Raw genomic sequence first — 15,000 nt, forward strand, 5'->3', positions numbered from 1 at the left:
ACCAGCATCTGAAAAGCAAAAACCAGAAAAAGACTTATTTAATGAGTACACTTTCTGTAGTCTTCGGAAATAGAAGAGTATACATAGAAATACAACCCACCGACATGACCAATGAAGACCACGTTAACATGCTCTTTCTTGGGGGCGTCTGGCTGTGTTAAAGCCACTTTGGGCATGGGCATCTCCTCCTCTTCCTCCTCATCATCTCCTCATCCTCCTTTACCCCACCGCTCTCCTCACAAGCTCCTCTGGCTCCGTGCTCCTCATGGCCCCCACCTCCTCCGCCTCCGCCCGGCTCCTCCTTCTGCTCCCACGTCTCTTCCTCTGTGGTCATGTCTGCTTCTGTGCCTCCATTCTCCACCGGAGCTGAAAATACATGCAGCTCATTTATTTCCTGTAATGCTAACATATTGGAAATAAGCTTGTTACTGGAAGATGAAATATAATCATGTATTGTAAGACATTTTTACCTTGTGAAAAATAACGTTAGTGTGATATACATTTTTTCTTCTGTCTTTAGGGTTCAGCTGGTAGAGATTGTCAGCTACAAACTTTGGAAATGTTTAAATGTGTTTATCATGCTCGGTAAGAATTAAATGAAGGATTGTGCAGGTTTCACAACATTAATCAACATAAATAAAATGAAAAAAATGTAACACTAAATAATTAAATCAGCAACAATAGTTGTGTTTTTTGACTTGTTACATTATGTCTTTCATATTATCAATGCAATTTCTGTCTTATAACATCTTTTACATCATCTTCATATTGTTGCGTCTTTTAATTTATTTTCATCTAATTGCATTTTGTACATCATTTGTGTCAATGTTTTACTTAATTTTCATGTTATGTGAATTTCATCTCGTTACGACTTTTACAACATTTAATTTAGTTAATGGTTTACCCGCTGTATATAATAAATTCCAATGAGGAATTTCAGTCTCTGCATTTTACCCATCCTAATACACACAGGGCTGAATCTACTAAAGGTCTGCATGTATAAAAACATGTCCAAACTCACTGCACACACAAAAAAAATTAACAAACTGTTTCCATTTCTCCGTAATGTTTCAGGCTGCTACAGCTCATACCTGACCAATCTCCACACATGAATGATTGTTGGAGGTTGTTAAACACTAATCACAAATTTGACAAATTCTTTACAAAGATTTCATAGCAAATATAGCAATATTATTTATTGTGTCTGTGGATTTTTTTTTTAAATCATTAAGTCTACATTTAAGAATTAAAGAATTTAGAATTAAAGTTTAAGGACAATTAAGACCTTATTTTGGACAATCAAATGTAACACTTCTTAAGGATCCACAGACACCCAGTCTGTGGATTCTTAAAAAGTCTTAAATTTGATTGTAAACGTGATTAAAATATAACTTCTAACAGATTCAGATTTTACTGCCTGGCCCTCTTCTGTTTTTTGACCCTGAAATCAACTGTTAGTATGTTCTGCCCTGGACACACATGTAATAGATAGTACAAAAGCATGACACTGAACTTAATCTTTGCGATATTCTGCTGAGGAGTACAAGAGACACTGAGATCACCTGAGCTGTGCGATGACACATCTTTCTCAGGGCGACACATGAATCAGCTTTTGATCTATGAAATTATGCAGCCCAGCAGTCATGTACAATGCCTATTTTCTTCTCGACATTGTTCATTGATAATCACCCTGTAACAAACTTCTGTTGGTAGCTCAAGTTAGCCTTGACTTTACAGATAGGCACCTCACATTATAATGAACCTGGTCAGGAGGTTATGTTTTTCTTATGGATGGGACCAGATCAGATTTTATTTGACAGCAATATCATTATCAGGTCTGCTTATCAGCCCGCTTGCTTAACAATGCCCTGTGTCTACTTTTCCCAAACTCATTCTTATTTGGCCAGCAAATTAAAGATTAAACACATGAAAAGGCTGATATGTGAGTTCATTTTCCTAATTACCATAGAAGGAGAGCACTCAATCGCTTAAACCATCTGAAATACAGAGAAAAGACTGTGAGTCTTAGCATGAATTAGTTGTAACCTATTCAATGAATAGACAGCTACTTCAATCAGTTTGAGAAAAAAGAAAGAGAAAAAATAGAGAGGGAAAAAATTATTAAAATTATTTCTTGTTTCTTCTTGAATATTTTCTGGTTTCTTTTCTCCTCCTTGATAGTAATCTGCATATCTTGGGAAACATTATTCGCAATTTTCAAACATTATATAGACAAAACAATTAATGGATGCCCTAATAAGAATGACCAGATTAGTGTCATTATCGAAGCAGGTCAAAACATTTCTGGAGACTTCCATAGAAAGTATCAGTCCTGAGCTTTAGCATCTGAGTGTTGGTTTTGTGTGTTTGTTAGTTACAAATGGGACTAGTGCGTTTCCATCTTCTATCATTCCTACTTCACAGTGTTACAGGTGACATTCCAATGTTTGGCCCCTGACTCAGCTTTTCCCTAAATATGGCTCAGGCACTCATTGTGGAAGATGAAGACCAGGGAATAAAATGTTCTCTTCAGCTGAAAAAGAATGGGAACCCCAGCCCTAATTGGTTCCTGATCAATTTTCCAGACTTTGGAGTGTTTCTTCCTATCCACCATGACTCCCTCTTGTACAAGTTTTCAGCAGCATAGACATATGAGTTTAATGTCTATTAGGGCTGCACGATTTTGGCAAAAAAAAAAAAAAAAAAAAAAAAAAAAAAAATCCAGATTTTTTCCTCTAAAAACTCGATTTTCGGGTAAAACTACAAACAACAACAGAAGTCAGCATGTTGTTTTCGTGAGCAGCCCACAATGCAAGCCACTACTCCCTACCTCAAATCTGTGATGGTATCACGTGATGAACCCATGTAAGTGTTTTTTTTTTCTTCATTACATCTTTATTGGATTAAGTAGAGTACACAAACAATATATACAACAAGAATATAACATAACAAGTTTGCCAGGGGGAATACACTACAATAGAATGTCCAAATCAGAGCAAATACTGATGGTTTTTATAGCCTTCTTGTTCAAAATTTATCTAACAGCTTTAAATAAAAATTCAATATCTTTCAAAAAAAGAAATAATATTTAGTTTGGTGTTACAAAACTTACATTTATGAATGAAAAATTAGCAAGTAAGAGAACTAAATCAGTTATTAGAATTTTTTTTTTTTCCTTTTTGGGGTATCTGGGCCCACAGAAGTGATACCAATGTAAGTCAGTGACTGGAATCAGTCATGCGTGCTTGGACCACGTCATATGAGTGATCCCCATGCAGTTATATTTAAATTGGGGGAATCTGTGCGTGGAAGAGACCGACCCAGGACACACTGGTGGGATTATATCCCGGGAGCTGGTGGATGTGTCTGGGCAGAGGGCTGTCTGGGCTCCTTTGCTGAGGCTGCTGACCCCGCAACCCAGACCTGGATCAGAAGAAGACAGTATGGTACGGATCCGGGACAACGTAAGATGAGTGATCCTCATGCAACTATATTTCAGTTGCGGGATCTGTGCGTGAAGCCATGGCTTATATTGCTTTAAGTACTGCGGGCTCATTAACAGATTTAACGTCCGTGGTAATTGTAAATATTGGACCCAATCTTGCAAACACATAGAGAAACAGGATGAACAAATAACCACTGGCTGGAATGGAGGAAATGAAGTAACTCAGTCCATGTTCCTTAACAAGGTGAGTGACGAGGATATTAGACCTGTGGTCACAAAATGTAAAAACAAGACTTCTATAGACAATGATGGAATTGACATGATTATCGTAAAAAAGACTATTGATTGTATAACAAAGCCTTTAAGCCATATTTTAATCCTTCCTTTTGCAAAGGAGTTTTTCAAGACAGAATGAAGATGGCAAAGGTCATTCTACTGTCTAAAGTAGGGGACAAACAGAACCTGACTAATTACAGACCAGTATCTTTGCTGTCAAAATTTTCTAAAATACTCGAAAAATTATTTGTGCAAAAGTTAGATTCTTTTATTGAGAAAATAATTTGTTAAATGACAGTCAATATGGCTTTTGAGGTAATCGTTTCACAGCTCTAGCATTAATGAACATAATAGACGAAATCACAAATGCAACAGATTAAAAATATACTATAGGAGTATTTATTGATTTAAAGAAAGCATTTGATACGTTAGATCACAACATTTTAATTTTAAAGTTATTTTCATATGGCATAAGAGGAGGTTATTTTAGATTGGTTAACAAGTTATTTACACAACAGACAGCTGTATGTACAGTTTTCTGGGAAAGTGTCTAATTGTTTAAAAATTGAATGTGGAGTTCCACAAGGCTCTGTTCTGGGGCCAAAATTATTTATTTATATATTAATGACATATGTGATATTTCAAAGATAATGCAGTTTATTTTGTTCGCAGCTGATACAAGCTTTCTTTGTTCAGGAGTGAATCTGTGAATTGGAATAAAACTAAGTTTATGGTGTTCAAACAGAAAAAAGGAAGAACATGTTTCATTGTCTATTAATGGTGTTACAATTGAGAAGGCTTCAGAAATTCGTTTTTTTGGGTGGAATAGTGGATGATAAATTAACATGGAAGCCACATATTGCTTATGTAAAAAAAGGTGTCTAAAAATACTTCTGTATTTGGTAAAGCAAAATATTTGTTGGATTATAAAGGAATTAAAATTTTATATTGTTCACTTATTCTGCCATATTTGAGTTACTGAATTGAAGTATGGGGCAACACATATATGAGTAACACAAAGCCATTGTTTTTATTACAAAAAAGAGCAATACGAATCATGTATAATGTTAATTTCAAGGAACACACAAATGAGTTGTTATTAAATCAGGACTGTTTAAGTTTAAAGAGTTAGCTGAATTAAGGACATTGCTGTTGTGTTTAGAGCGAGAAAACGGACTTTTGCCTGTAAATTTACAGAGATTATTTGTTTTAGTATCACAGGATGAAGAACATAGAAGGAGGTTTAATTTTAAACAGCAAAGGATAAGAACTAATGTAGAGCAAATGTGTATTTCTGTTGTGCGTGTCAGCATGTAGAATTCTTTGGCAATGGAAGAGAAAAGCTGTACAAATATTTTTCAGTTTAAGAGGTTGTATAAGGACAGGATAGAGAACCTTCATAGACGCATGTAATGAAATAATTTAACTTATGGATTTTGGATTGTTGTATTTGCATTGACTATCATATAACTGTTTACTGTAATAGCTGTAACGGCAACCTAACTGATGGAAGCAGATGTTTCAAGAAAGGGGCAGGTATTATAAGTTTTCTTCATCCTGCTCCTTTGCAATCATTTAGATTGGAATGAATGAATGCATGAATTACATGGACTTCTGTGAAAGACTGCTCTCACAGATAGGAGGAAGACCTACCATAGCCTGCAGGCACGCAGCCCAGAGGTGTGCGGCCAGCAGGCATGACAGAGATTAAATCGGTTTGAAGATTTCCCTTTTTTAAAAATCATCCTAATTAAAAAATCCAATTTCAATTTAAATCTGATTAATCGTGCAGCCCTAATGTCTATAGATTTGCAATGCGCACCTGTTAGAAAAGCATGCTGGCATTGATATTTATGAGCCAGGAATGAAAATATTTCAGAGGATTTGGTACTAGTTCTTGACTGCCATCTCTATTTTCAATTAGTGTTGTTTTGTCTGTCCCATCTGTCAGGATACTACAAACAACTGCTGCACTGATTTTCTTTTACCTTGGCAGAAGGGCAAAGAGGGATCCGTTCAACATTGGAACAAAACCAGCAAAACAGGCAAATCCTTGAATTCTGGAAGATCGCAGTGTTAATTGAATTGCAGGACTGCGAGGCCTTGTTGTTCTTAGTGTCCTTCTTTGTACATCTGCCAGACTTTTCATCATTATTCCACCTCTAGGCCAGTCAGTTTATCTAAGCAAGGTCTCTTATTTATATCCTGTGCGCTCCACATGTCCAAGGCTGATACTCCTTTTTATCATTAGTACTGCATTGATTTAAAAAAAAAAAAAAAAAAAAAAAAAAAAAAAAAGATTACTTTAATTGTCTACCGTTTGTACCTGCATCTTTTGCAATACTTTACTTACAGGTGCTATATATATAAGTCTTACTTAATTCTAAGTGTGACCTTTCTTTGGCATTTTTAGAGAAACTTCAAGTGTCTCAGTTTAAGGCAAATATTACGTAAGGCTAAACCTGTTGTTTTGACCAATTTCAGAGTCAATATTCAGTCAATATTTTTATTTTTCTCTTATCAAAGCTGTAGTTTTATATCCAGTGAAAATACATTAATACAGCATATTACTTTCATCCACAATGTTTTTTTTTACAAATTGTAAAACCCAAGTGATAGCCTAATTATCACTAATCCATTAGTCTTTCCATACTTACACACCTGAATCTCTTCCCTCACGGTGAACAACTTCGAAGATGACTCCTTTACAAACACAGTCTGCTTGTTTACATAACAAACTGAAACATCACTCGGGCCTTTTCAAAAATTTTGTTGAGAATTGCATTGTCGGAATGCCAACTAAGCAAAGTGGTTTCTCTCAGATTTGGCAAGAAAATGAGCCAGATTGCTAGGACGTAAAATTATACAGTCCACCGGGGTTGTTTTAAAGATGAGTATAATCGGTGGATGGAGGTAAAGGCGTCAGTTTGGTTCAGCACTAAAGAAGAGACCAGCAAAATTGCTGCAGTGTGGATTCCCATTCTCACAATGCACTTTGCCACAAAATTTCCGAAAAAGCCCGAGCGATGTTTCAGTTTGTTATGTAAATAAGCGGACTGTGTTTATGATGGAGTCATCTTCAAAGTTGTTCACTGTGAGGGAAGGGATTCAGGTGCGTAAGAATGGAAAGACTAATGATTAGTGACAATTAAGTTATCAGTCAGGTTTTACAATTGGAAAAAAAAAATTGTGATGCAAGTCATTTACTGCTTTAATGGAAAAATTAGCTTTTTTTGGCTCTCTTGCACCTGTCTCTGTAAACCAAACATTGTCCCCACCAGCAACATATGACTACTGCCTATCACTAAAACACTGACATAAAAAAACAACACCTATTTATCTGTCATTCTGCTTTCCTCTCATTTTATCATATCCTTCTGCTCAAAGTGCAAACTCAGAATACATATTGTTGATCCACTGTACTTGATTAATATAAGCATTTCCACAATCTGTTATACATTGGGCATTTTTTTAATTGCAAATGTATATTGGTTCCTAATTTTGATAAGTAGTCACATTGGCCACTAAATAATCAGTATTGGTCTTTAAAAAATATATAGGCTTATCCCTGATCACTGCAAACACTTTGAGCCTCTCTAGTGAAAAAACACCATCAGGTCTCTGTAACCTGAGGAGCACAAAGCACCATGGGTCAGGCCAAAAATGTGAATGAGCCTGACTCAGGAAAGTTTTAAGCACAAAATGAGCGTATTTGTGGAGCAACCAAATACATTCAAATGGCTGACACACGCAGCAGGCAGGGCAGGACCTTGGACATGCAGCCTTGACTCACATACATACTGGTGTGTGCCAATGAGGTGTCTATTTTGGGCATGGGTAAGTGAGGTTGCATCATATTATATGAAGGTCCAAGACATGCACATGGATATCCCAATGCCAGCACTCCAAATATGGATCAGAGAGTGATACAAGTCAGGAATTACATCACTATTCATGTTTTCCCACACATTGTGAATTATGTGCAATAATCCTCTGTTCTTACAATAACAATGCAATATTTATTCAAACACAAAGACACTATTTTTTATAAACTTTCATAGACACACACTGTTAATATTGCTAATATACAGATATGTATACTGTTAATACACTTTCAATACTGTTCTTCATAATTTCAGTCTATTCTTATTTTACTTTGCTAAAATTTTATATTTCTGTTTTCTTATTTTACTTCTAGACTTTTTTGTAATTTTATACTTATTCTGTTCTTATTTTCTGACGTATTGAGTGTTATATCCATATGGTTTGCACTGACTGGAGTAGCACTCCACTAATTTCATTACACATACAATGACAATAAAGGCTATTCTATTCGATTCAACTGTTCTTGATCTGAGGTTTCAACCCACAGCAGGTACATAACCACACCTGTCCTGTGGTAAACACCTGCCTAACAGCCACAGATCGTTACTGTCAGTATTATAAACCTGTACATGCAGTGTGTGAAGTACATCTGAATGCATACCGACTGTTTCTGCCACCTCCATGCTGGACACCGGCTCAGGGGAACCTTCAGAGCAGAGAACACAAAGCATGTCAAACTTTCATTAATATTTATTACAGAAGGATGGATACGTTTTATTTGTTTAGGTGTTGCTGTTTAGTCGTAATAAATCGGATATTATCTCTGCTGCAACTCATGACAAACACTCTAGTCGACTTGTTGAATAGTTAGTGGAAATGCGATTGGGTCTGCTGTGGTAGAACTGAACACGAGTTGGATACAGGAAGGCTAACTTAGCTGGATTAGCAGGCTGGCTAGCGAGTTAAGCTAACTTCCAGGAGCTGTCTGGCTTTCGCCTACCGTCAGAGGCCGGCATGTCCACGGTGCTGGTCTGAGAAAGCTCGGCACAAACACCGGGGCATTAATGTTCGGGACAAACGGTTTGGCGTTGACGTTTAGGGCAGCGAAAGCGGTTGGGAGTCCCGCCGCGGCAGCCGGGGCCTCGGCATCCTCCTCCAGCTCCCACGAATCCGGGGCTGTGTCTCTCGGGTCCATCGTTCCCCTTGTTCGGAGTTGACAAGCTTATGCTCTCGGTAAAGGCGGAGGAATTGTTCAGGTTCGTTAAAACGCGTTTAGTTGCTGGTGGATTTTAGACTTTTAGCAGCACGTTTGATGAAGTTCCCATTGCTTCTTTAAGCCTTGCTCTTGCAAGCATATGGATCGCGTATCAGACGAGAAGTGGCAGCCGCAGCACTTCCTGCAAACACCGCTAGAGGCCAGTAGTGGTTCAGGATGAGCTGACTATCTGACCGACCAGCGGATCCACACCTCTGCAGAATTCAACAAACTGGGGAAAGTAAATGAGGACAGCTACTTGTATTTCCAATTCATCTTTGATATATATACTTATTCTTTATATACATGTATATATACAGTACTAAAGTTCTAGTCCAACATTAGGTTTGTTGGTTTAGTAAAGTTCTAATGACCGCATGCATTTCTCGGCCTCTGTATTAAGATACAATCTGAATATTATTGGAGGTATGTGCAGCAACAAAAACAACATTTAATGGAAAAAAAAACAGCTTCTGTAAACTAAATAGGTAGTATTTAGAGTAACCTCTCTTTGTACTTACCTTTTAACCCTTTTGTTCAGACAATATGCAATTTATTGCATAAATTTTCTGATGTTTTATACCAGGTTTCATTCTACACATGAGATGTTTTTGCTTGTGCTGTGTGAAGGAAAATCAGTTCATTAGCAAACATGTGTAACTGTCACTCAACGACTGGCATCTTAAAGACTGTGTTAGTTATCATTTTTAAACATTCAGCTGCTTGCTGTCAATCACTGTACTGCTGAAGACTGAAAAGAATGCTGAAGAATGCATCAGTTCATGCTCATTGTAAAGGTCAAACTAGATTTACTACCATCATGTAACCTTTGTAGAATGTATTTAAGCTGGACTTCAGCCAGCCCAGTTCAGACGATTAACAAGGTTGCTCTGAGTGCTTGTATATTGTCTTACTTTGATTCTTGCAAGAATAACAAAGTATTTTTGTGATCCCTCAAATCAGAGTGTGGTGTTTTTCTTTGTCTCAGAGTGCTATTAAATCCATTACAGCTGCTTCTTGTCAACAGGACAGGTTTCACTCTAAATAGGGACTTTGACCTTTACAACCCATTTAGTTACGTTTTTGTATGTCTTTTAAGGCTGTACACATATTTTCGTTATTTTCTCATATCCGAAGAAAATAGAATAAGAAATAAATATGTATGCTGATTTCAGCCCTGCAACAACAAAGCTAAAAGTGGCCTAAGACTTTTTCACAGTAGTGTATATTTATATGTAGAATATGATATTTGAATATATTTCTTTATCCTACTTGCTCTCCACCAACTGCTGTATCTCCCAGGCTAATATTGTAATTTCTGCCTCACAACATTTATTTCACAGCTTTAGTCGCATACTAGTTATGGTTCTGTTACTGGTGAAGATTTTTAGATATATATACTTAAATGTCTTCAAGATCTTAAGTTACAGTTTTCATTCACATGGCTGCTGGATGATAATTTCTTATTTCACTAAAAATTGCATTGCTTTTATACAGACTATCTCACAATGTACAGTGGCCTATAACAGAAAGTTTATTTGGATAGTCCTCCTGCAGGGAGTTTACTTCTAACATTTCAGTCATTTGTTCAATATTTAATATGTAGTTTAAAACAGAATACAAAATGCAAAATTTGATCTAAATTTCAGCACATTTTAAGTAATAATACATTTTTTAAGAATATAAACCTTCTTTCCCCCAATTCATGCTTTGAGTGGTGAAAAACACAATGAGGATGATGTTCAGTAGATTAGATATAATCTACAGGTTACATGCAATGATTCATTTACCAAGTGAGACAGCTCAATTATTGAATCTCAACTGATAACTATTGAAATCTTACAAAACACAGTGTGTAGCTCACATTTAAGACAACTGTGATTTCTAAAAAAAACAAAAAAAAAAAAAACAACTTTATTACCAATATTTTCGCTGTAGTGACTTGTGACTAGTTGTGTTTTCAGATAAGGTAGTATAGCATTCAGAGGGACAGCAGTTTTCATTAGGTATTTTTCTTTCACCACTGGAATGAATTCACAAATATTTATTATTTATATGTTTATTTTACCATCTCTGTAACATGGCAAAAATAGCAGAAAGTTTGAAAAGAGGTATATAAAGCTCTAAAACACCAGTGAATAAACAGGTTCAATTATATCTTAAATAGCTTTAAATAAAACAGCAAAATGTGTGACTGTCATCCTTTTCTTCACTCTTTGGCATCAGTGACTCCTCCAGCAGTGATGGCGAAAGTGGCCTCATTCTCAGGCATATCAGGACTGGAGAAAAGAAGGAACAGACACATGAGTTGAGACAAGATGCATTGTAATGACACTGCAAATTATCGTATGGTATGACAACACAAGTCTGCCATGATACTCATTAATGTCAAACAATAAAACTGTCCTATAAAGCACTGTACTCAGTAATATCTAACAACTGGGTGTCTATAGGAACACACAAATTAGACCTTTATAATACTGCTATAAAGGAACATGAAACCCAAACATACAACATAAATACACACCACAAGTGACCAAAGCCAGTCATTCAAGATCCACCTAATTTCCCTTTAAGGCCCTTCATTAGTAATGTGTATTTTATATGACAAATGATGGGTTGAGTTGCAGCAAGAAAGTCATTGCTGAGACTTCAGAATAAGAAAAAGAGGCTTGCCTGGGACATGAAACACTGCCAGTGGACTACTGAAGACTGGAAGAAGGTGTTATGGACTGATCAAACCTGCAACTCAAAGTCTTCTCTTCTCAGTTGAAACTGAGACTTGCTTACTACGACCACTACTGAGCTGTGCTTGAAGCTGTTGTCCTGTGAGTCGCCTATCACGCAAGCTGTTGACTCTCAGAAACTTGTCTTCTGATTCTGTTGTGGCTTTGGGTCTGCCAGACCTCTTCCTGTCACCTTTTCCCCCAGTTTCTGAGTGACTTTTGATGGTGAAGGAAACTGGACTTACTGACACCTTGACTTTCTTGGCAATTTCTCTGTTGGAAAGACCTACATTTTAAGTGTTATGATGGTCTGTCTCTCTTCTATCGTTAATTGCCTTTTCCTCACCATTTTATTAACACACTACTTTCTGCAGTACAATACTGTTCAAATAATGCTCACAACGGTATGGTACCAAAGTGTGCTCCAACACTACTTTTATGCAGACAGAGGGGGTTGTTAGTGATTCAGAAATGTTGGGACACCTGTAGGAATCGGTAGCACCAACTTTCGAGGCTTGATCAAACTCCATTGCTGCAGAACTTTTCAGTTTTGTTTAACCTTACCTTTTTTTTTTTTTTTTTTACCTCTGGCAGTTCACCGCTTACCTTTGTACCATTTCAAGCAGTTCATTGGACTTGAACTGCTTGAATTTCAATACAAAACTGGAATAATTGGTGTGTTCTCAAACTTGGACCGGTAGTGTAAAGATAGATAGATAGATAGATAGATAGATAGATAGATAGATAGATAGACTAGACAGACAGAACAGACAGACAGACAGACAGACAGACAGACAGATAGATAGATAGATAGATAGATAGATAGATAGATAGATAGATAGATAGATAGATAGATAGATAGATAGATAGATAGATAGAGAGATAGAGATATGGAAACATTATATAAAAAATAATATGAAACTGAATCAAGCAAATAGTTGTAGTAGTGGGTTATAATAATAAATGTAGAAAGTTACAGTAGTCATGGTAGTATTTAAGTCTGATTAAGTAGCTTATCATGACTAATTAAACACAGTATAACCAGTCTATTATATTTTGTAATTATATACAAATGATATTTCAGTGCTTTCACTAAACCAGGGTTGTCAAACTCCTTGTAGTTCAGGGGCCACATACAGCCCAATATGATCTTAAGTGGGTTAGACCAGTAAAATATAAAATAAAACTTAACCTATGAATAATGCCAATTCCAAACTTTTCTATATGTTAAGAGCGGGAAAAAAAATAATTACATGTTGAAAATGTTTACTTCTACAAACTATCCTTCAAAAAATGTGAATAACATAAAACAACCATGAACAACCTTAAATTCTTAACTAAGTGCAATTTTAGCAATTTTATGTCTCAGTTTATCATTTACACATGTGCTTTACAACTTATAGATCTCAGTGGATCTACAGATACACAAACTAACAGGCAGAATATTGTTAAAATTGCACTTAGTTCTCTTACGACATTTCAGGTTCTTCATATTTGTTCAGGTTCTCACCTTTTTTCTGAAAGGATATTTTGTAAATGTAAACATTTTCATGTCATTTTACTTTTTTACACTAACACAAATAGAAAAATTTTAATATCATCAGTGTAATTTTTCATAAATTCATCTCACGGGTCAGATTGGACACTGTGTGAGGCTGGTTTTGGCTCACGGGCCATATGTTTGACACCCCTGCACTAAACAGTGAAAATCATTTATTTTACCTTGACAGTACAATGAAAGAGAATGACCAAATCACAGATTTCACCTTTCGTTGTACTTTAAAAGGCATTCAAACTTTTCTTGGATTGTTTTTTTTCCAATGTGAACACTTGAACCTTTCAGACACTATTGATTTCCACTACTATCTATGAAATTACCTGTCAAAGATCTTGGCGATTCTCATCTCTCCTCGGCCTTTCCTCAGGCTTATCCGTGTAGTGGAGGCATGTGCCAAGATGTGCCCTCCAATTGGCTTCTTTGGATCAGCTTGAAAACTAAGTAGAGAGATGACAATTAGAAAAAAACCCACACATTTCATCAAGATATGCTGCACCACATTTGAACAGTAAGACAAATCAATTGTGGATTCCAATGGAAACTTCTCACGTCATTCCTGCACCGGGGTCAGCTGTCATTTGGTTGGTGACAAACACTGCCACATTGTACTCTGAATACAAACAAATGAGAGCCACAAAGATACATCATGTATGGAAAGAATCCTACTGTGTTCATGATAACTGTGTATTTTAGAACAAGTTAGAGGCACAAAAGTAGGGGGAGTAGATTTACAATATGGTTACAGTCTTTTCTTTATTTATGTAATTTCTACACAATTAATAGTATTAATAGAACATTCTTCTAAATTAATTTTAGAAAGTGGTTCATAAAGATAAAAAAAAAATACAACCCGTAAGTTATAAAATCATCTGGATTTTAAAAAAAACAAGCCAAATCAAAGACACAACTTGAAATCATTTTGTACCAGTCAAATATTTGCCAATATAAATATATATCACACCTTCAGAGATCTTTTGCAGCCTGGAGAGCATCTGAGCAAGTTTCTGCTGCCGCTCAGCCAGCTCACCTCGACCAGAGAAGTCCACTCGAAACAGAGCCATGATGGAGTCAACAATCTAACAGCAGAGAGGAGGACAGTAAGGAGGAGCTACTAATTTTACAGACTACTTGAACTTTTACAGATAATTTTGTTTTTTTTATTTTGTAGAATAGTTCAATTTCAATACAAGTGTCATTATTTTCATTAATTTGACTGCCTGGTTATTCTTTAGTTTTGAAGGAACTGTGTGTTCACAGATGAGACTACATACATTGTGTAGAAAGTTATAAGCCCATGAGGCACTGGAAAGAGCTCAGGTTTGTTTGGTTTTCCTAAAAGGTCAAATAATCTGTACAAAATAAGAGAACATCTGAATTGACATACTTTTCCTACATTTTCATTTTCATGTAGTTTATTTACAAACCACCATATATTCTTATATTTACTATCTTTTTTCTTGCAGTTACCAATAGCTTGAACACTCCTCCCTCCTCATGAAATTTGGCTGCTACAAAGTCCAATAGCTCCATCTGGTGTTCACCTGGAGAAAGAACAGGTTGATGTCAACAGCACACAAAGTCCTCTCACAATTCCCAATGCAAATGTTTAAAAAAGTATTAACAAAATTTTACAGCCTAAATTAGCTTTGTGTTCGCACTGGTATAAGCCCGGGCATAAAGTACGTTGTCCAGCACAGCATCATGGTCCACATTGAACCTGTCAGCAATGTCTCTCAGTCTGTCTGGCCGACTGGAATCAGACCATCGCAGGTCAAGGACGATATGTGACAAAACAACAGAAAGAAAATATTCTGACTGTATGTAGACCATCATTGAGCTTACATTCAAATTTTTAACCTACACATACGTGAGGTTAATCTGAGAGTCAGTAACTCTTTAGAGCATGTCAAATGTT

At 36.3% G+C, this 15,000-nt stretch overlaps 2 protein-coding genes across 3 annotated transcripts in view; both read right to left on the reverse strand.

Annotated features, from left to right (window-relative positions):
* Positions 1 to 205: 205 nt before the first annotated feature.
* gspt1 (G1 to S phase transition 1) lies at positions 206 to 8,954 on the reverse strand. Of its 2 annotated transcripts, none has more exons than XM_030163399.1 (3): positions 8,547 to 8,954; positions 8,208 to 8,252; positions 206 to 366 (listed from the first exon to the last, which is right to left on the reverse strand). In XM_030163399.1, exons 1-3 carry the CDS (start codon positions 8,739 to 8,741, stop codon positions 331 to 333), a joined length of 276 nt encoding a protein of 91 aa, XP_030019259.1. In that variant the 5' UTR covers positions 8,742 to 8,954; the 3' UTR covers positions 206 to 330. The 2 variants fall into 2 exon arrangements, with proteins under 2 accessions (XP_030019259.1, XP_030019260.1); XM_030163400.1 differs by having other exon boundaries at positions 8,129 to 8,252.
* Positions 8,955 to 11,009: 2,055 nt separating this feature from the next.
* LOC115410266 (meiotic recombination protein DMC1/LIM15 homolog) overlaps positions 11,010 to 15,000 on the reverse strand; it is an 8,336-nt gene continuing 4,345 nt past the window's right edge. Inside the window, 6 exon segments of the mRNA XM_030121835.1 lie at positions 11,010 to 11,080; positions 13,406 to 13,522; positions 13,635 to 13,695; positions 14,047 to 14,161; positions 14,553 to 14,626; positions 14,744 to 14,835. Coding sequence (XP_029977695.1) covers positions 11,011 to 11,080; positions 13,406 to 13,522; positions 13,635 to 13,695; positions 14,047 to 14,161; positions 14,553 to 14,626; positions 14,744 to 14,835 — 529 coding nt within the window. The 3' untranslated portion in view covers position 11,010.

Source organism: Sphaeramia orbicularis, chromosome 19 (genome assembly GCF_902148855.1).
Source record: "Sphaeramia orbicularis chromosome 19, fSphaOr1.1, whole genome shotgun sequence".
Classification (NCBI taxonomy): Eukaryota; Metazoa; Chordata; class Actinopteri; order Kurtiformes; family Apogonidae; genus Sphaeramia; species Sphaeramia orbicularis.

Coding starts and splice junctions, on each gene's coding strand:
- gspt1 (XM_030163399.1), bottom strand. CDS start 8,741: ATGGACCCGAGAGACACAGCCCCGGATTCGTGGGAGCTGGAGGAGGAT. Junction 8,253..8,546: donor GGACATGCCGGCCTCTGACG/GTAGGCGAAAGC, acceptor TCTGCTCTGAAG/GTTCCCCTGAGCCGGTGTCC. Junction 367..8,207: donor GGAGGTGGCAGAAACAGTCG/GTATGCATTCAG, acceptor ATGTATTTTCAG/CTCCGGTGGAGAATGGAGGC.